The sequence below is a fragment of the Ruditapes philippinarum genome, unplaced genomic scaffold, assembly GCF_026571515.1.
Source record: "Ruditapes philippinarum isolate M1 unplaced genomic scaffold, ASM2657151v2 ctg1674_1_1_1_1, whole genome shotgun sequence".
Taxonomy (NCBI): Eukaryota; Metazoa; Mollusca; class Bivalvia; order Venerida; family Veneridae; genus Ruditapes; species Ruditapes philippinarum.
The window spans coordinates 489,616-513,070 of NW_026863016.1; the positions used below are offsets into that span (position 1 = coordinate 489,616).

General features: G+C 30.2%; 1 protein-coding gene across 2 annotated transcripts; it reads left to right on the plus strand.

Annotated features, from left to right (window-relative positions):
• The first annotated feature begins 445 nt into the window (after nucleotides 1-445).
• On the plus strand, nucleotides 446-19,119 carry LOC132720889 (cell death abnormality protein 1-like). 2 transcript variants are annotated; one of them, XM_060705125.1, is made up of 8 exons: nucleotides 446-558; nucleotides 682-736; nucleotides 1,614-2,273; nucleotides 11,545-11,668; nucleotides 13,802-13,869; nucleotides 16,862-16,912; nucleotides 18,240-18,321; nucleotides 18,570-19,119. In XM_060705125.1, exons 1-7 carry the CDS (start codon nucleotides 538-540, stop codon nucleotides 18,287-18,289), a joined length of 1,029 nt encoding a protein of 342 aa, XP_060561108.1. In that variant the 5' UTR covers nucleotides 446-537; the 3' UTR covers nucleotides 18,290-18,321; nucleotides 18,570-19,119. The 2 variants fall into 2 exon arrangements, with proteins under 2 accessions (XP_060561108.1, XP_060561107.1); XM_060705124.1 differs by lacking the exons at nucleotides 11,545-11,668; nucleotides 13,802-13,869; nucleotides 16,862-16,912; nucleotides 18,240-18,321; nucleotides 18,570-19,119 and adding exons at nucleotides 2,592-2,715; nucleotides 3,813-3,880; nucleotides 4,815-4,865; nucleotides 5,412-5,460; nucleotides 5,752-6,218.
• Nucleotides 19,120-23,455: the final 4,336 nt, after the last annotated feature.

Here is a 23,455-nt window from a genome sequence, read left to right on the forward strand (position 1 = left end):
AATACATAGGGTGGGTAAAAACAAAGCATTTACAATTGCATTTAATACTTATTGTCTGCCAACTGCCAAAATTCAAATTAAAAAACATATGACTATTTTGCTTCATAAATACATGTAGAAATCATTATGACTATTGTCGAAATAAAGATTAACGCCGTTTGTAATTTAAATGGGCTATAAACTATTAACCAAGATTTCAATTATTTTACTTTCAATATGAAACATAAAAAAACTTATCTCAAAAGCGGGAAACATTGACAAACCATGCACATGATGTGAACGTATACACGCTACACAACGGCTATTGAAAATTGTGAAGAACAAACAATAAAAATAAAATAAAGTATTGCATTACAAAATTTATGAATACATTCCTTTTCGATTGAATAATTTTAACAGGGATATGTATATATGTGTATTTTGTTTAATATCTTATGGTTATTGCATTACAAATATAACTTCCTGTGTAAGTGGTTATGAAATGTTTCTGGTCTTCGTTAGAAAAAAGAGTTGCTTATATCCAGTTAAAAAACAACAATGGATACCCTTAAAACTACGGTAGGTTCTAATGCTTTATGGATGGCTACGATGTAGTATACAAATTTAATTTTGGAACGAGTTATACACAGCTTTAATCTAATTTCCGTCATATCATCAAATATTTTTATAAATCTGTTTCAGATATGTGTACTGTTGCTCTGGTCGTGGGTAATATTAGGAAAATGTCAAATGCAAGGTAAATATTGATTTATATTGGTGAAATTTTGAATTAAGAGACATCTGCGTATGTGTTCATACGACAGTTATCACGGAACCTTCAATGTGACACGTTAGTGGCATACCATGAAAAGCGGCGTATGACCTCCAAGTAATAGAATGTGTGTGCCACCCTACCAACACCCCACCCCCACCCCCCAAAAAAAGAAAAATCGCGGAACTTAAAAAAAAGGACTTTTGAAAGGGGTTCTGATGTTATGAAGCATGCATTTCACAAACAAGACTTCAAAAGCCAAATTTAAAAAGAAGGCAATATATCCTAAGGTTGATTATGCAGTATTCAAGTAGGAGTACTGGAACCACCCAAGTTAAAATAGGTCAAATAAAAGGACCTGAAATACCACATGATATATACACACAAAATAATGATGTCGTGCTGAATGATCTTCAATGATCGAAAATATATCATCTTTGATTATATGTACGGGGAGACTTTAACGACCTTCAAACGACACAAATAACACAGGTGTGAAAAAATAAGGAAAAAAAAACGTTTACCTGAGTTGCACATGATTATATAAAACTTTTATATGAAATTATATGTAAGGCATACGTTTAGAAATGTGTAAAACCTTTTGTTACTCTACATAACCCTTTCACTATAAAGCAATTAGGTTAAAAAAACAATGACTGAGTTTTAAATTTCCACTGTTTGTATCACAAGATAAAGCTTTAGACCTTTTAAGACAAGTCCTTGTTTCGTTTTATCTCCGTACAATTGGTGTACAATCTGTTGATACATGCTATATGATATTAAGAAGATTGCTGAACGTAATATTTTGACTATATTATATATTCAAATAAAATACTTATACAAATAATTGATGCTATTCCAGATGATGAGATAGATTGCACATTCAACTGCACGTGTTGTAAGAATAAAGAATGTGGACCAGGAAAATATTTTGAAAATGAATGTAAGCACGGTTGCATTGCCGGGTATAGAGGGGCTAGATGCTATTTGAAGTGCACCCATGATTGTATAAAATGTGACCTCAATATTACTACATGTAGTGAGTGTAAAACAGGAAAATATGGAACTGACTGTATGCAAAACTGTTCTGTTGGATGTTTAACAAATAAATGCGCAGTAAATGATGGAAGATGTAAATGCTCCGATAAGTTCTATGGGTACTCGTGTGATAAATGCCAAATTGGGAGGTACGGACGGCTGTGTAACAATCAATGTTCCTTTGGCTGTAAGAACTATGAGTGTGACAGAATAACTGGTGATTGCTCAGCTGGATGTATTGTTGACACAATCACTGGTGATAAATGTGATAGTTGTTTTGATGGGTTTTACGGACATCTGTGTCACAAGATATGCTCGAAAGGTTGTAGAAACGCTACATGTCATAAACAAAATGGTGACTGTCTACTCGGATGCACGGACGGCTTCAATGGTTCAAGATGTGACCAATGCATTGAGGGAACGCTTGTTTTGACTTGTGGATGGGAAACAGATAACCAGGACAGAATTAACCAGGAAAGAGAAGGTTAAATTTATTTAAAGATATTGCAGTATTGAAGTATGTAATTTCAAAAGACACGAACGATCCGTTTAATTTTAACTTAAAGTAGTATCCAGCTATTTCATGTTTAGATCATTAGATAGTGGCCGGAATTTATTAGAAAAATGTTTGTTTTCATCTCACCATTTCAAATATGAGACCCAATTCTATTTCACAATTTATTGTAATGTTACATATGTGTTATTATAATAAACTGCAACTCATGGTCATAAATTTATTATACACAATTTATACTTTATATGATACAATCAAATATCATGATAACATTCTGTTATTTTTTAGAATCATCAACGGGCACACACCATGTTACATATGCTGTACTCGGCACATTTCTTGCAGTTTCAGCTGTTTCAAATATTGTTGTTTTTGGTCGTTTACTTAAAATAAAACTTGAAGCATCAAGAAGGTAAGATGAAACCTATATTGTTGATAACAGGGAATCTCATATTATTCGTCTAGAACTTTAAAACTGATCAGTCTGATATAATGGCTATAAAAGTATTTAATGATGACATAGAACTTGATACCTTTATAAATACCAGTCTGACTGAACGTATAATATTATAATACCGTTGGTCATGTGATGAAATAACAGTTTATGATATTTTTTTGATACAAGTCATTGTCATTGACAAATCATACAATGCAAAACATTCGATACGTCATTGACTTTCGTTTATGATACAAATTTGATGCATGTCGCATACCACTGAATTTGAATTATTACATTGATTCAAAATATGAAGCATCCAACTGATATTAATTGACATTAACTTACCATAAAAGATTTTAACTGGTCAATAGAAATTGACATTTACTTGATTTACAAGTTTTATAATGGTCACAAATCTTTGCATACAGTTATGTTTACAAATGAAATACATGTCACAACTGACCTACACTCATGGTTCAAGGAACAATCTATGAAGGCCACACAATATTGAAATTGACTGACCACAAGTTACTGACTTTTAGCCATTTTTTCATCATTTACCAAAGAAAAAAAGGAAACATGACTTACGTAATTGACATGCACATATCTGGCACAACATGAGGTGAGCATAAATAGTATGCACGTGACGAGCAAGTTGAAATTAATAACTGCAAATTATTCATTGATAACGATTTAAGATAAAATTCCATGAACTTATCGTGTATGTGAAATTGTCCGAAATCTTGAAATAAGAACAGCATTGTTATGGAGAAATAACAAGAACGTTTTACGTATCTGACTTTTGGAAGAAGATTATGAAGAGTTAAGGTCATCCTCGGATACCACGTACTCACATGTAACATGTACTCAATTACGATAAATGTTCGGTCGCGGGTATCCGACGATGAGTTTTGGTTAATTAAACGTGTAAATGTGTTCATACGAATAATATACATGTATTACTACTTATTCACATCATGACAAAAAGACCATATTTACAGAGGTAAAAGTGTACGACTATTTGAGTAGACCACGACACGAATTTTAGCATATTCGTATTTCTTTTCAAGTCGCAGAAAACATGAAGATCGGAAGGAACCAACTGCCTTTGCTGTTTATGAGAACACTAAGGGAAACGGTAAACATTGTTTGTTTGTTATTGTTGATACTGTTGTTTTTTCCGCATTAAATTTTACGTTCTCGGAGTTTTTAACTGTTTAACTGACGTTAATAAATAAATTACTGGTTTTAAGCATTTAATTTATTTATGTAGTTTTTTTTATGATTTTTTTTCAATGAATGTTTTGTCAAATCAACTTGATCTGAGGAATATCTTTAATTTAAAATCCTATTTGCGAACCATTGAATGTCAAGCGACGCGTTTGAACTACATGTAGTTAAACTCATGTTTGTTTTATGTGTCCTGATAAGTGAGAAAAATAGAAAAATAATCAATCATTAGGTTATTGACCAGCTTTGTTTGTCATCCAATGAAAACGCTGTATTTCTTAAGAAATTTGTGCGTTAATTTTCTTAGAAGAACAAAAATCTATAATTTATCAAATTCCGTTCATAGTAGCCTTCTATTTTTCATCCGCGTTCGTTAAAATAGTCGTGACATAATATTATTAATTTAATGAAGCCATTAAGTATGTAAGTATTCATCCGTAGCTGTTCTACAGAAATTAGAAACATTTTTCTGTCGCTATCGCTCTCGTCGAAGTTTCTAATATCTGTAGAACAGCACGGATGAACGCTAACATATACTTAAATTGAGGATTGAAAAAATAGGGAAATTGAACAAAGCATTGGCTTTGAATAATAGAAGCTAATAGTTGTTGAACATGAGTGATATGCCCAACGGTAAAACGAATATGGCCGGGTTATATACATTTCCAATATGATAAATCGAAATAGCATCATGTTACGTCATATTAGTTTATGTAGTAATATGTTTACGTGACTTACTAAACTCTTTTTGGTATTGTTATTGTAACTTTACTATATAGAAGTATTGCACTTTGCAAACTTTTTAATACAATATTAAATATTAAATACAATATTTTTTTCAGGTCTGCCTTACACTGAGAGAAGTTTATACAATGAACTTGAACATAAACAAGGTAATGTTTTTATAAATATCCATTATCGGTTAAAATATATATTTTAAAATGTTGCATTAATTTAAAGCTGCATGCCTCCAGATGAGTCAAAATATTTCAATAAAAGCAAACTTGAGAAATATGTACTACGATTTTTTGGAAAATTTAAAAAGTTTTCATGTTCAAGGTAATATTTTCACAAAATTATTTTTGGGAAAATTTGCCCTTAAAATTTTTCAGTTTTTTTAAAAATTTATATTTCTACTGCTTTTACAAACGCAGAAAGGGGAAAATCTATGCATTTTTTTGGGCCCAAAATTTTTTAAAAATTTTACCTTTGGGTTGTAATTTTGCGAATTTAAAATAAAGGTGTAATTGCTTTTTTTGGTTTTTATTTCAAAAATATAAAAAATTCAAAATAAAATTTTAAAAAATTTTCATAAAAAATTACCTTTGGAATCTGCAGGCTTTGCTGTTTTTAAAAAATTTTAATTTTACACTTCGGGTTTTGAAAAGAGGCCCTTGTTTGCAGATTGTTGAACTAATAAGTATATTATCTTTTTTCAGAAACCGAACATCCATATAGTGCGGCGGTGGTTTCTTGTGCTGAAAGCCGGTAAAACATAATACTTTTATAATATAACTATGCAAATCAAGTAAACATATTATATTAGAAGTGCATGTACATACATTTATTACTAGAGTACCTTATTCCTTTTTGTTTTTGTGCACTTTAAATATAAATCCGTTATTGTTCGACTAAACATGTTGATTGTTGTAAACATGCCATTAAAAAGTTAAAATGTAACCAAAAATTGTAAGATTCAGAAAATATACTTTACATAAAGTAAACATTGAGGCCAAGTGTATATTTTTTGAGGTATTAAGTTTATGTTTCTCTTTATAGTACTGACGTACAACAAGAGTCATCAGAGCCATCTACAGTGATTTACTATAATACGTCACATGTAGAAAGGACGGAAAAATGTGATGAATATGAAACAAAATAAATTAGGATCCAAAACTTATGGAGCAGGACAGATATAATTGTTTTAAACAAGAATTAATTTCTTCAATACAGACTAAACTCAAATTAAATATAGCACAAAAATGTAGAAAAATATATGTTTTGTATTTACAAAAAACATTTATAATTGACCGCCATAGAGAATATGATTTAAAACATAATAAGTCGAATAACAAAAAAAGAATAGAATAGAAAATTTAAGAACAAAATAGAATAAAGTAGAATAATCTTTAAAGATAGATTCATGTCATAGTCTGCGTAGCATAATCACTGACTTTATGTGGAAAACAAACTCAATAAGAGACTGTTAAAGATTCTGTATATTGTGATTAACGTTGTTAACCTTGTGTGTTTTTTAGTTTATTTGTACTCGCCACCGGTTGCCCATACGGGTGAGTCCCTCCAGAGGAGTATTAACTCATTTTTCATATTTTTGGGAAAGGATAGTGGCAAAATATCGATTCAGAGAAAGATTTCTCGAATTCCAGAAAGCTTCCCCCTTGGTTTTTCTTTAACGTGAAGAGGTTCAGCACCATACACGAGACCAACCTCGATTTAAAACTGGATTAGTAACGTTATATAAGGATGGCCAGCCGGGAATCGAACCCCCAATGTCCGAATTACAAGTGGATCAACCCCACATTCAGTGAAAATTTATATTGTATATAATTATTGCTTAAAAAAAAACAAATTTTTAAACTCAAAGAATATGTTAAAATATGTACTCTGCATTGTATGAAATTAACCGGCAAATTTAAAATTGCACCATATTATATTGTATCCATTAAAATGTATGCATTTCTTTCTAATTGGAAAAAATTTGACTTAAACTTTATAGAAAATAAATTTCTAATTACCTCCCTTTATTTTCAGGAAATTTTAAATTTGGTAAATCTTTGTAGATAATGCTTTTAAGAACCTACAATATTGATAAATCTTAATTATAGCATCTTATTTATGATTTAAAACAATAAAAAATTGTGCTACAGCATTTTTAAAAACTTTTTACCAAAATTAAATTAGATGTAACAGTGTCATAAATACCGCTGGCTTAATGTTCATTTCTGTTTAATTGGTATGATGAAGTATGTTTCTGTCATTACAATACTTTCTCTGTATATTCTCGATTAAAAAGTACATTTCTTTTGAATGCATTTTTAGATGTTGTAATTGTGACAAAGGATGTGTTTCAAAAATAATTTTATATGTGATTTTTAGTTTGGTACAGGAAAAACTAATGCGATAACTTCCTGTTGGTTTTGAATTGATGAAGTATGATTATGATGCGAGATGTCTGTCAAAACCTGAGGGTCTGTTTGCCCACAACATCTCTGCTGATAGCTTAACATTCTAGAATGTTTGCCAATTTGGAAATAAGCTATAAAAACAACATGACATGCATTTTGTTACATGAAATATATATGTTCATTTTAGTAAACGAATATTGCTGATTAAAAGGGCTTAAGTTTTTAAGGCTGGGGGGAAAGCATTTTCATTTAAAATAAAACTCCCCCTTTAGAAAAAGGGTTTTAACTTTTTAAAATTGTTGCAGGGGTTATTTTTTAAATTTTGTGTAACTAAATACACAAAGACCCCCCGCCCCAAATAAAAATGTTGCATTCCATAAAAAAGGGGCTTTTAAAATTAATTTACAAAAATAACATTTGAAGGTTGGTTTTTTTTAAAAGTTTTTCCAAAAAAAAACCCGGGCCCCAAATTTTTGATGGTTTACACAAAATTGAAAATTAAATTGCGGGTTTGATCCGAGTCATCAAAAAGAGGTTTTAATTGGAAAACCCCTCAAAATAAATTTTTTCCACACTTTCTTTAAAGATTAAAGGTGAAAAAACTGTTTAATACTTAAGAAAAAAATTTTTTTTTTGTTGGATAGTTTCGCTTAAATTTACAATAAAAGCTGTGGATAGTGTAGTCATATAATTTATAAATTCGTTAAAGTGCCAATTTGTTAGACTTGTGAAACTAATTTTTGTTTGAGAAACACTTATTAATCTGTTAATTAAGACAAGTGTTTGGAATAGATTTGAAAACTAGTGATTCAATATGGTTAAAAAATTTGTCAGGATTGGATTTCACATTGCTTTGGATGTATCGTAGATCACTCTTGATTTGACTTTTCTATTGTTTACTTTTACAATTCTACATTTGACTTTTATACAGAATCAGATGAAAAATATTTAAAAGATGATATAGATCCCTGCATTATTCCCTGGTACGTCTTTTGTATCTTAACCCTTTCACTTGCCATAGGGACGGCTTATGCCGTCCTGTTATTTTCGGCGTATTGCCATATGGACGGCTTTAGCCGTTTCTATTATAATAATAATAGTAATAATAATAAATTAAAAATAATAATAATAATAATAAATTTAAAGAAAATTATACCATCGACAATAATTATTATTATACTCACAGATTTGAAAACATATATAATTATTATAATACTAATAACATATAATAATAATTATATTAATTAATAATATAGTAATTTCTCAGAAAACCCTCTGGCAAATAGGTGATCAATAAAACAATAACCCTCTGGCAGCTAAAGGGTTAATTTGATTTCCGGCGTATTTCATCGCGAATACACATCGAAGACATTTATTGCGGAGCAGAAAAGAAAAGTAAATATTAGTCATTTTTTCTGCAGACTTTCATTTTGCCCAAAATAGGAGTTGGCGGGTCGGTAGACCAAAATTTAATATATATAAAAATAGGGGCCGTAATTAGATTTTTCAAAAATTTTTTGAAAAAAAATGAAACATCGATGCCAAAAGTTTTGTTTACAAAAAAAAATGAAAAATCGCGCGGGAAAAACCAAAAATTTTTCCCCCTTAAAAAACTACAAAATTTTAAATTTAAGGGTTTGCTGCTTAATATCGGATAAAAAAACTGTAGGTTTTATTTTTAAATTTTGAACGAAATTTTAAATTGTTTTTTGGGTGGAAAAAAAAAACACGTACATTTGTCACATAGAAAGGGTAAAAAACCATGTCAAACCCCCTTTTCGATTATATCTTTGTGATTCGAAACCCGGAAAACCCGGGGGATTTTTTCCCGGAAATGATTTTTCCCATTTTATAAAAAATTGGGGGCTTTTTTTTAAAGGGTTAAATTTTTTATGTTTAATTGTATTCCCAAAATTATTTAAATTCCCCCGTACATTACAAATATAACTTCCTTTCAAAGTGAATATGTAATATGTTTGGTCTTCGCTAACAGAATATAAATTGCTCACAACCAGTTTAGAAAACAATAATGGATGCCTTTTTTAAAAAACAACGGTAGGTACATATGTCTTATGAGATTACTACAATGTAGAATACAAATGAACTTTTTGAACGAGTTATACACAGTTTTAATCTCTTTTTTGTCATGTCACCAAATATCTTTATAAATCTATTTCAGATATGTGTTTCTGTGGCTCTGGTCCTGGGTAGTATTAGGAAAAGTGTCAGTTACAAGGTAAAATATTGACTTAATGATTGAAAGCCCCATTGTGGCTGAGGGGTTACCTTAAATAGTTCAGGCATAAGAATTACAGCCATCATATATCACGGCATGATCAGAAGAGGCGACTAAACGGGTTTGAATAACTGGAGACTATGAAACTCTTAGCTCCATGTGAGCTGGTTTTGGTGATGCCATTTAACGTAGCACCGGCTTAAGTATAATTCAACATTAAAACATAAAAATTGTGAAATGTTGAATTTAGAAATATCCGCAGAAGTGTTCATACGAGGGTTATCATGGAGCTTTCAAAGTGACACGTTATTGGCATACCATGAAAAAGTAATAAGATATGAGTGCCCAAAAAGCAATGGGATGCCAAAATACAAATTTAAAAAGCAGGCAACACATCCTTAAGGTGAGTATGCAAGAGTGCTGGAACCACCTAAATTAAAATAAGACAAATATAAGAACCTGAAATACCACATGATATACACATACAAGAATGCTGCCGTGCTTAACGATCTTCAAGGATCGAAAAAAATAACATCTTTGATTATATGTACGAGCGACTTTTTTAGGCCTCTAAAAGACACAAATAACACTGGTGTGGTAATGAAATAGAGAAAAACGTTTATATGGTCGATATTGCGAATTGAACATGATTATTTAACAAAAATATATAAAATGATATGTAAGGCATACGTTAAGAAATGTGGAAAGCTTTTTGTTACTCTACATAACCTTTTCACGATAAAGCAATTAGGTTAAAAAAAACAATGACTGAGTTTTAAATTTCCACTTTTTGTATTACAAGATAAAGCTTTAGACCTTTTAAGACAAGTCCTTGCATCGTTTTTTCTCCGTACAGTTGGTGTACAATCTGATGATACATGCTATATTATATTAAGAAAATTGCTGAACGTAATATTTTGACTATATTATATACATTTGTATTCAAATAAAATACTTAGTTACAAATAATTAATGTAATTTCAGATGATGAGATAGATTGCACATTTAACTGCACGTGTTGTAAGAATAAAAAATGTGGACCAGGACACTATTTTGAAAATGAATGTAAGCACGGTTGCATTGCCGGCTATAGAGGGGCTAGATGTTATTTGAAGTGCACCCATGATTGTATAAAATGTGACAAAAATATTGACACATGTAGTGAGTGTAAAACAGGAAAATATGGAGTTGACTGTATGCAAAATTGTTCTGTCGGATGTTTAACTAATAAATGCGCATTAAATGATGGAAAAAATGTAAATTGCTCCGATAAGTTTATATGGGTTACTTCGTGTGATAAAATGCCAAATTGGGAAAGGTATGGAGAGCTGTGTAACAATCCCAATGTTCCTTTGGCTGTAAGAACTAAGTGTGTGACAAGAAATGACTGGTGATTGCTTTATTTAATGGATGTAAATTGTTGACCACAATTTATTGGTGATAAAATGGTGATAGTTTTGTGTTTGGAGGGATTTTTACGGGCATCTGTGTCACAAGATATTTGCTTTCGGAAAGGTTTTAAAAAAAACGGTTACAAATGTCAAAAGCAAAAACGGTTGAAATGTCTAACTCGGTGCCACTGACGGCTTCAAAATGGTTCCCAGATGTGACGAATTGTTTTATTGAGGGAACGCCTTTCTTTGACTTGTGGATGGGAAACAGTAACCAAGGACCAGAATTAAGCAGAAAAGAGGAAGGTTTAAATTTTATTTAAAGAATAAGCAGTATTTTTTTTTGTCTCTTTGTGTTTTTTTTTTTTTTTTTTTTTTTTTTTTGTGAAGTACATAATTTTAAAAGAAACGAACGATCCGTATAATTTTTAACTTATAGTAGTATCCAGCTATTTCATATTTAGATCATTAGATATTGGCCGAAATTTATTAGAAAGATGTTTGTTTTCATCTCAAAATTTCAAATATGAAACACAATTCTATTCACATATTTTATTATAATGTTATACGTGTGTTTTTATAATTAACTGCAACTAATGCCACTGAATTTATTATACACAATTAATACCCATATTTTTAAGCGTGGAAGGGATCTTTACTATATTATAACATTAAATTGACAACTGAAAATAATTATTAGTGTTTACTAATGCTTTCAAAGGAACAATTGGGTTAATTTAGATTTATATGACACAATCAAGACAAAATATGTTGTTTACTTTCTGTTGTTGTTTTTTAGAATCATCAATGGGCACACAACATGTTACATATGCTGTACTCGGCACATTTCTTGCAGTTTCAGCTGTTTTGATTTTTTTTGTTTTTGGTTGTTTACTTAAAATAAAACTTGAAGCATCTAGAAGGTAAGATAAAGCCTAAATTATTGGTAACATAGGTGTTCGGCGCGTTGATTTGTCACTTCCCCGGCACCAAGCCCCCCCCCACCCGGTCTACAACCCTCCTACCTCTCAAAACCATGTAAACTGCAGTAATTTTCATTTGAAACATGTTTTAATATTTGGTATATGCTTTTAAATCAACTTCCCTCATTTCCCACAAAAAATAAAAAATTGATACATATATATTTAGTTAAGGTATGCAACTCGCCGCTCATTTTTCAGAACTCATCTTAATATGATCTCCATTACTCCAACATTATTTCACTTATTTTCAAAATCTTGGTACCAAACAGTAGGGAATTGATTACTCTTAAAGGAAATAAAGCTGTCATTTTATTTATTTCAAATTATAAGAAGATATGTAATCTCGAAGTCACCGCAAGTGTAAGTCGACAGAGACCTGACCGCTGAGTTTTTGTCAAAATTACCCGACTCAACGGCAGTTTATTCAAAATGAATGAATATTTGTTTGTATTGTGCATATAAAAATGATAAAATTATATTTGTTGTAATAACTGTTCAATCAAAATATCATATTAAACTATAAAGATAATATTATTTATACTATTTTGAAACATGTCATTGTCATTGACATATGATAAAATGCAAAACATTCGATAAGTTTATGATGCAAATTTGATGCATGCCGCATACCATTGAAATTGAATTATTACATTCATTCAAAATATGATGCATCCAATTGATATTAATTGACATTAAAGATCCTGTATGTTGTAATTGAGCTTGTATACCACACGTAGATGAAATTTTATATCTGTATAAATTATGCTTTTATAAAACAATTTTCAAACATCGAAGAAATATGTAAAAATTGTACTGCAAATATTTGTACATATTATATGTAATCGTGTTAAAAATATATGCATTCATTTTCTTATTGAAAAATTTGACTAAGTCTTTATAGAAAATAAATCTTATTACCTCCCTTTATTTACATGAAATGTTAAATTCGGTAATATCTTTATAAATTATGCTTTTTGGAACTTACAAAATTGATCAATCTTAATTTGGGTATCATAAAAATATGTTAAATGATCTTTAACTTACCACAAAAGATTTTTACTGATCAATAGAAATTGACATCTACTTGATTTACAAACTTTATAATGGTCACAAATCTTTGCGTACAATTATCTTTCAAAAGAAATACATGTCACAACGCTAACTGACCGACATTCAAGAAACAATCTATGAAGGCCACACAACATAGACATTGACTGACCACATGTCACTGACTTTAAGACATTTGTTTATCATTTATCAAAAAAAATGGAAACATGTAAAACGTAATTGACTCATATATTTGGAACAACATGAGGTGAGCATAGTATGCATGTGACGCACAAGTTGAAATCAATGATTGCAAATTATTCATCGAATTAAAAAAATGCCTGTTAAAAATTCCATAAACTTATCGTGTATGTGAAATTGACCGAAATCTTGAAATAAGAACAGCATTGTTATGCAGTCATTAAAAGTGTATGACTTTTGGAAAAAGATAATGAAGAGTTAAGGTCATCGTCGGATACCCACGGTTGATTAACATGTAATCAAGCCGTGGATAAAATGAATGATTACGTTAAATATCGAACAATGAAATCGCGTTTAACAAAAGTTATATTCTTCAACGACAAAGGTAAAAACTATCAATAAGAGTACATTTTCTATGATTTTTTGCAGGAAATCGTTCACATTATTAAATTCTTAACTTTTCAATGCTGACTTTGATTGTTGCCGCAAGTTTGTCTGTAATACCGAACGCCGTATAGAACGAGCATTTTGATAAGTTTAATCACCTTATTAAATCCTGAGGCCATAAATCAAATATCTTTTTTTTGATTCACTTCTTATCAAATTGATATCGGTAAAACAAATCCAACGGCTGATAAATGTTTATGGTTCGGCCGCTGGTATCCGACGATGAGTTTAGGTTAAACGTGTAGACGAGTTCATACGGACGATAAGGTGCTACTTATTCTCGTCATGACAAAAATACCATATTTACTGAAGTTAAAGTGTACGAGTATTTGAGTAGATCACGCCACGGGTTTTAGCTTATTGGTATTTCTTTTCAAGTCGCAGAAAACCTGAAGATCTGAAGAAACCAATTGTCTTTGCTGTTTATGAGAACACTAAGGAAAACGGTAAACATTGTTAATTTGTTATTTTTGTTATTATTGTTGTTGTTGTTTTCTGGATCAAAGTTTACGTTCTTGGTATATTTAACTGTTTAACTGAAGTAAATAAATAATTTCTTGTTTTAAGCATTTACCTTATTTGAAAATTGAGTGTGTAATGAGTATGTATTTTAGAACGGTAAAATTCTCATACAATTGATAGCTGTTCAAGGAGTTTATCTCAATAAATTAATAACTGTTCCATGTGCACTCTCATTAAAAAATGGACTGTTTTAGATGCATTGTTAATTAATAAGTTATTGTTTATGAGATCTAGTCTAGTAGAGTGTCTATTGAGTCGAAATTAATTAACAAAATAACATAATCTAACTCTACCTTGGTCCGACTTGAAAACTATATACCCATCGGTTACACTGTGTTACTAAAAATAGAACACTAAAAATTCTTTGTAAGACATTTTGCATTGTAAACATAAGTGCTTTATACGCCCGTTTGAAAAAACAGGTCGTATTATAGGTCCTCCCTGGCGGACGGGTGGACTCTGGGCGGGCGGCTTCTGCACGAACTAGTTCTCTAGGTCAAAGATCAAGGTCATTCATAGAGGTCATTGAAAAACGCTTTTTCTGAGCAAAACTTCTTCATGCATAAATTACATAAAGGGATTTCAATATAGCTTGCGCCAAATGTTGCCATTGTGAAGCGGAGTAACGCGTGCAATATTTAAGTCCCTGCGGCCAAGGTCAAGGTTACACATAGGGGTCAAAACTCAGATAATAAATGTGTATTCGGACCATTTAGTCATCACTCAATAAGGGATTAAAACAGAATTGGTCATTAGCATAACTACATGTACCAGTGTGAAACATGTATTAAGGTTAATATATGCAATGTCAAGGTCACTATCTCCTACACATATGGAGGGATTCTAATGAAACTTTATACAAATGTTCACCTCTATGAGAAGCAGTGACATGTGCATGAACCAGGTCTCTAGGTCAAAGGCATAAAGGGTTGTCAATATAACTTATCAAAAATGTTAACGATTGTGCGGCTAGTGTCGCGTGTAAAATTTAGGTCCATGCAGCCAGGATCACTGTCACTTATAGAGGTCAAAGTTCAGATGTAAATATGAAAATGTGTATTTGGACAATTTAGTAATCATTTATTGGGGGATTGAAACAAAAATGGTCATTATCATAACTGCTGGTGTAAACATGAAATTAAGGTTAATGTATGCAAGGACAAGGTCACTAAAGATGATAAAATTTAGATATTTTGCCCAGAGCATATCTCCTCTATGCGTGATGGGATTCTCTAGAAACCTCATACAAATGTTCACCCCTATGAGAACCAGGTCTCTAGGTTCAAGGTTAAGGTCGCACTTAGTGCTCATTGAAAAAGTTTTGTCGGAGCCAAACTTCTACATTCATCGGATAATTTTAATGTCCACATATCTGTCTAAATTTTTTGTGACGGGCGTATTGTGCGACTATGTTGCCCTTGTTTTTAATAATAACGATGATTCTTGATGACGAATCTCATTTGAATATATTTTCATTGGCTATGTTGTTACATTAACTAGATCAATAGAAAATCTTTGCAAATGGAAAAAGATTGTGTCATCTATTGCACTGAATTCTTCATTAACACTTACGTAATTACAATTTTTGTAATGATAACTGCGCTTTATGATGACGAGTCTGATTTGAATTTGCTTTTAATGAGTGATCAGAGGTAAAATGCTATTTGTTAATCATGGAATGTCAACCGCCTAAGTCCCGGTAAGTTGATGAAGTTAAACTGGTGTTTTTACTTAGTTGTTTGTCCTGGTAAGTGAGAAAAAAAATCAATTATTTGGTAAGATTATGAATCGGGAAAATATGGAAATTGAACTATAAAACATTGATAAGGCATTGGCCTTGTATAATAGAAGTCACAGGTTTCGAGCATAACAATTGTTGAACATGAGTGATATGCCCGACGGTAAAACGAATATGACCCGGTTATATTCATTTCCAGGATGATAAATCAAAATAAAACTATCTGACGTCGTATTAGTTTATTTAGTAATATGTTAACGTGAATATCAATAACAATAATAATAATAATAATGATAATAATTAATTTAAAAATAATGGTTAAATGAATTATAATTGCATATTATTATTATTATTATTATTATTATTTTAGTATTATTATTATTATTATTATTATTATTCATAATTATTAAAATTTGTTATCTTTTATTAAAAGAAAATCAAATGTATACCTGTCGAATAATTCTAAAAAAAGCAATTGAGTAAAATTCAATTGAAACTCTTTTCCAAAAACTTTTTGTTGCAAAAAGAATTCCTGTTGGATTTTTTCCAACAAATATAATTGGAAATAAATCCAATTGGATTTTCTTTTTTCAAACACCTTATTGGTAATTAAGCGTGAATACGTATGTTAATTTTCATCGAAAACTATCATTTCCCTTTTATTAGAACTGCTTTTATGCTTTTTCTCTAAAAATACAATCGGATTTTTTCCAGTTTTCAAAATGGGATTCTTATTTTATCGAATATGATCTTCAAAATTAGCCAGAATATCATTAAAATGATATGTTAATGATGTTTTTTATAGTTTAAGGGTTTCTAGAAAAATGGAAATTCCAAGTGGAATAAATAAAAATGTTTGAAAAATCCAATTGGAATTTAAGTTATTCCGCCCGAACATCATATTTCCGAGCGGATTACATGAAAATCCGCCAAGACAAATTTTTTAAAATATTTTTTGATACGAAAAATAAAATAGCATTAAACAAAGTCAAATATTTCCAATTATCTTGAATCTACCATATCAAATCATTTTCAAGTGTTTAGGGCAAGGCTTAATGGTAGTGAATTCAGGTGGTGCAAAGATTTTCAGGTGGCTGTTTATTATAAGTTTACTTTATAATAGCATGCATTTCGCAAACTCTATTTTAATACAGATTAAATAAAATATTTTTTTACAGTTTTGCCTCAGACTGAAAGAAGTTTGTACAGTGAACTGGAACATAAACAAGGTAATATATTTTATATATATCCACTACAGGTTAAGATATAATTATAATGTTTCAATGAAATGAAAAGCAATTAATTTAAAGACATTTTCTACAGTTTTATGAAAATTTAATCCTTACCTAGATTGTTCTAAATTTTTTGTAAGATTAGCTTAATTTAATGGCGAATTCAAAAATAAAAAGAAAAATATATGTTGACGCGTTGGATTTCTTGTAAAATGGCAGTTTCCATGGTAACCGTATATCTCAAAACTGTCAAAATAGGCAAACCAAAAAGTATAAGACAGTTTAATAAACACACAATACGCATAATTTTATACAAAACTTGCTTTATCTAAGGGTTCTGTATGAAACAAATGATAATCTGAACATATTTCTTTAAAAAAATGAGTTTTTCATGCTTCTTAACTGAAGAAAAATGGGAAGAATAAACATGAATTCTGTAAATAATTAAATATATCGAAACATTTCTTTCTTAGTATTTTCTACAATTTCAATATGTAAAGTTAACTTTTATGGTGAGTTCATAAACAAAAATAAATATATATGTTGACGTGTAAGATTTTTGTAACGGGCAGTTTCCATGGTTACAGCATATGCAAACTATCAAAATAACCACGCTTTCTTAAGAAATATAAGTGTTATACTAAATGCATTTTTATAAATATAACAAAAACATGTTGAAATATAAATTTATATTTCTTTTGATGTTATATGAAGTAAATGATACTGAATATGTTTTTTTAAAACAAGTTATAGCATAAGGCCATATCATTTCTTCACTGACTAACTACGAGAACAGTAAGCAAATATTCAGAAATTCAAAAAAAATGAAAATCGGAACATATCTCAGAATCTGATAGTATTTTTGTTTTTATTTAACATTTCTCATATCATTTTAAACTTCTTTGCCCACTTGTATGTAAGTAATCAAGTGGCGACGCACTTTTCTTACTACCACAAGTGGTTGGGGTAACGCGCGCGGAATAATCACCAATGTTGTCGTACTAATGCTAGGAGAAATGCTTTACTAAACGACCCTTTTATTCTTTTGAACCGATCTCCTTCTGCACGATAAGAAATATTTATTCTGTATTAATTACTCATTATTTGTTTGTAGTCGAAATTTAAACAGTTGTCCGAGAACTATTCAACTACCTTTTTTTGAAGAGTAACTATCCCTAATTTTCTTTCTTGGGAACGCTTTACGATGCGCACAAAAATCTAACGAAACATCTTTAACAGTTAACAGTTAATATACGCTTCTGATCTGAAATAGGGGTTTTTTAGTAGAGTGTTGAGCTTATAGTTATATCATCATTTTTTTCAGAAACTGAACATCTATATAGTGCGGTGGTTTCTTGTGATGAAAGCCAATAAAGCATGGTACTTTTAAAATATATGCACATCAGGTAAACATGTAATATTAGAATTACAGGTAACAATATACATTTATTGCTACAGTGCCTAATTTTTTTGTTTCTACATGTTTTGTGCACTATAAATGTACATCCGTTAATGTTTGACTAAACAAGTTGATTGTTGTAAACATGCCATAAAAAGTTATAATCAAGAACAGAAATTGAATGATTCTGTATGATATACACTGAGTCCCAGTGTATATTTTTTGAGCTATTTAGTTTATGTTTCTCTATTATAGTACTGACGTACAACGAGAGTTATCAGCACTATCTACAGTGATTTACTGTAAGGCTTCAAATGTTGAAAGGACGGGAAAATGTGCTGAATATAAAACAAAATAAATAAATATCCAGGACATATGGACCAGGACAGATATGTTTGTTGTACATAACAACTTATTTCTTCAACAGATTAAATATAGCACAAAAATGTAAAAAACATGTTATATACACCAATACATTTATAAATGACCGCCATGTAGAATATGATATAACGCATAAGAAGTCAAATAACAAAATAGAATAGAATAGTTTAGAATAGAATAGAATAGTTTTTAAAGAGAGATTTATGTCATAGTCTACGTTGCTAATCACTGACTTTACCCCTTGTCATTATGTGGAAAATGACTGTTGAAAACGTTTAACCAATTTGTATAACATTGTCATATGTTAAACGTGTATATACACCTGGGTTTATGTTCATTTCTGTTAAAATGGTATGATAAGGGTTATTTGTTGTCATTCCGCTATTTTCATTATATATTCTCGATTAAACAATACATTTCTTTTGACTTGCATTTTAGATGTTATCCTTGTGACAAAGGCTGCGTTGTTTTTTGGGGGTCAGCTCGCCCACTACATATCTGCTTATGGCTTAAATTCTATAGTTGTATACGGTAAACATAAATATAAAGATTGTAGGACGTCCATATTTGAAGTCCAAAATAATCTAACATTCAATATAAGAATTTTTAATAAGGATATCTATAGCTTAATTTTCAATTCTGTTTAAATTCAGAAAATCAACTATGAAAAACAATCAACCTTGAACATAGTCAATTAGGGAAGTCATTGTGTTTTCCCTGTTTCTTGTTAAAATCCCGACAAGAACGTAATTCTTGATGGACAGTATTACTGACCACTAAATGATTCTTGTGAGATCTGAAGGAATTTTTTGCGTTGACAATGTAGCTTGATTTAAATGGCATACACATTTTAGTCGTGCGATTAATCTGTGTCTTGCTTTGCCCCCAAAATTGTCCCAGAAGGTGGGAGAGAGGCATTGATTAAATACGGAGCTTTCACTCACAACTCGAGGAACTTAAGCTTTTGGATGTACGTTGTTCAGATAAGTTTAATATTTTTCATTTCATTCTGTAGGGTCTATTTTTAAGCCACCAAAAGTTTAATAGTTGGCCATACAATCCTGTTTTAACAAAAGTACCGACTGAATACATTATAAGTAGTAATATTAGCTAAAATAATTGTTCGTATGAAAAAATAATAAGTGATAAATGTCATTCACGTGAGAAATGCAACACAGAAACAACATTACTGCAGATGTGAAGATTAGTTTCTTGTGTGAATTTTGCAATCCAAAATATACATTTCACGGAAGATCCTATTTGAGTCTGCAAGAACAATTGATAGTAATTTTGACCTTTTGTCTGACGTTACTTTTACTTTATTGTATTTCACAGTCAGGGCACATCATTCCTAATACCTTTCGAGCAAATTGTGTATTGTATATATGTTAATATGATTTTTATCATATGTAATTATGTAAGAAAGCTTACACGTCTCATATAAATGTAATTCTTTATCAAATCAGCCGCGGCGCGGGAGTGTCAACTTAAGTTTTAATATTCTGTTCTTACAGGAAGATTGGGGCCTATTTATTCATTTTCAATATGTTAGTTTAAAAATATTCTACTCTGAATTCAGTCGCTATGGACGAGCTTATGTTGATATTTGACCGTGACATTTTTACGTTATAGTTTTTCCTATTAAAGAGGTGTACATAATGTGAAATTTGAATTTATATGTATACTTTTCCTTTATTTTTAAATAATTTCTATATGACTTAAATCCTTCATATTTTCCTTTATTTTCCTATCTTATCAAAATTAAAATATATTTAAGCAAAAAAATTGTTCATACACAAGCCTGCCATTCAGAATGCATGTCATCAGAATAATTGTAAATTTTAATTTGCTCGATACGCAGGTATTGCTATTTTAAAAGTTTGTTATTAATGTTTATTGCAAAAAGAACTATGATGGAATGGTACATAAAAGCATTATATAGCTGCTTAGTGGACAAGTAAGATTTTTTATATCTCTTTTGTACAATTATGTGTTATTTCTATAAATCCCGGAAGGTTTAAAAAAGTTTCTATATTTTCAGTAAGCATCCTAAATTTTGTTTTGAAGGTAAACAGTAAAAAATTCAATATCATTTCTACATTTTGGCTTTGAAAAATTCTTATTTTCTCAAACGTCATTTGACAGCTTGAGAGCACTTTGGCGAATGGCGTCGTAAAAAATTTATTTAAGACATAAACATCGCTTTACTTGGCATATAGTAACAGAAAATAAAACACCTTATGTAATGTTCATGATAGCACTTTGTTCCAGTAAAGGTTTTAGGTTAATTTGGTGTCTCAAGTTATACATCTTCACTTGAAAGGAACTAAGATAATTAAGGCGGCTTTTATCTATAAATTGACAAAGATAATACTAATTGTGTCATTTATCTAACTATGCTTTGTTGTTATATTGATTTTGTAGCTTAATATAGAAGGATTTTATTGGCATTGCCAGAATGCACTCAGCTGATATAATGTTTCCTGTGTTAAACGACATCTTATGTCGCAATAAATTATTGTCTGTATAAGTTTGTTCTTATTTGATCTGTGAGGAAGGAATATTTATGTGTCAAAAAAAATATAATTATTGAGAAACAGCTAAATCAGTTTTGCCGTATTAAACATAACATTACTCCTCTATTATAACTAAAATACGATTGTTTTTGCAAGGAGGTATAGCTCGTTTCTGTGTGTAAACATTCAAACACACTTAACTTGAATACACGTTTTAGTCCAAATAGTGACTGTCTCTGTTCTTGACGTCAAGAGAATTATTTATGTTCCCCAAATGAGTTATCCCGTAACAAATATAACAAGAAATATTAAAATAACACATAAATCAAACACTTACAACATTGGCTCCATTTTGTGAAACTGTTTATGCATTTACCAAAGAGAATAATCTGTGTGTAATACTTTCATTTTTTTCCTAGAAAAAAATTGTATCTTTGTTCCTATGATAGGTCATAAAAGAAAATGGGCTTTTGCTTAAATTTACTTAAGGCAGACAAGAAGTTATATTTAAACAGTAAATTGAAATTGGCAGTTCGGTTGTGACCCATTCAGTTCAAACGCAAGTTATTATTTGATTTAATATTCAAGGAAACTGTTTTTTCTAAGTCAATTACAGACAGTCTAATGAAATTTCTAGGGAGAAGGAGTTGCAGTTACTTCGCAAGAAAATAATCATAGTTGAGTTATTTTGACATTTTTAGTTGGCATCAGACATCTGATGTGATAACATAGCTGCACTTTTTCATCATAGTATCAAAATAAATCAAGGGAAGTAGGTAGCTTCCTTTGAGATTAGAGTTTTGCAGGCAATAACCTTTCAATATTGGTATTGGTGTTTTTAGTGATGTTTCAAGTTGAAAAGGGATATATTGATAAACTCGTTAATATAACCTGGGCACGATATTCAAAAACTTCACAACTCTAAATTTAAAGTTTTAAGTCTATCTTTACAACTTTTTTCTTATCAATATCTTTGATAAATGCCAAAAATAATATACCAGTGTTAAATGTAGTATATACGGAATGTGTACCGTGGGTTCCGTATGATTCATTTAATTTTTGTCAAAAATGCATTATTTTTTACATCACATTTCAGTAAGAAAACTCATTTCAAGTAAAAAAGAAGAAAAATGCAGGGCAAATCTTGCAAAATGCATAGCTGTACATGCATTATCTTACTTTTTGTCTTAAATGTTCCATATATACGTTAAAAATGTCCCAAATAAAGAAAAAATATGACAGTTTAAGCATATTTTTAAGAATTGGTGATACATTTAAAACTCATAACAGTTTTCTTTTGTCGGATTTTTAATTGATAGACACTATTATTATACTTTAATATGTTATGCAACAATATTTATATAAAAGGGTTTTTTTTCTAAATGAGAAGAAAATAGCTGTTGCTTAAGAAAAACTCCTAAATTAAGCCACTCATTTTGACACGCCTACTTTACTTAAATATATAATTTATTCTCCTTATAAATATATAATATTTATGAATAAAGTAGAAGTTTTTTTTTAATAAAGGTGACTTTTTATGTGATCAAAGCTTGACTTTTCTATCAAACTTTCAGCCAATGTACAGTTGTAATTAAGTAATAAGTTTCTATCTTAATTTTCGTTAAAAGAAAAATAGGAATACTAAAAATATGGAAACATACTGAGGGACTCCACTGAGGTTTTTTGACATGATGGGACTGAAAATATTTTTTTCAGATAATTGTCTCATTTAATTAGATTTAGACCACTAATTTTTGTACAAATTTCAGATCATTCGGGTACTTCTTTTTTTCCAGAATTATTATTCAAATTGTAAAAAAATGACCCAAAATGAAAAGCGTTAAAACACATTTCACCCAAATCAGGCTAAGAAAAGCATAAAAATACAATTTATTTCAAGGTATATTTCTTAACTATCTTTGCATATATTTCTGTTTAAAGTGCCTCAGCTCATTTATGTAAGAAATTCAAATGTTATGTTTTAAGCTTTTTAACCGCAGTGGAGTCCCTTTAAGGTTTTCGCTTAGGAATGCAGTAAGCTTAAGCTTTGCAATTTGCTGTCTCTTAAATTTAAAAGAGAGAAGGATAAGCAAAGTATGATGATTTAGTACGTTTTGTAAGAGTGTTATGTTTGTTGAGGCAACATTGATTAACCTCTTTCTTAATATATACACTTACCATTGACACTAAATTTTCCTTTCACAGTAGTTCGATCAGAAGAAACAAAATAATTATTGCAACATA

Bases quoted from the DNA above. Each gene is read 5' to 3' on its own strand.
- LOC132720889 (XM_060705124.1), top strand. From the start codon at position 538: ATGGATACCCTTAAAACTACG. The intron at 737-1,613 runs GTAAATATTGAT...ATGCTATTCCAG, and splicing joins AGGAAAATGTCAAATGCAAG to ATGATGAGATAGATTGCACA. The intron at 3,881-4,814 runs GTAAACATTGTT...TATTTTTTTCAG, and splicing joins TGAGAACACTAAGGGAAACG to GTCTGCCTTACACTGAGAGA.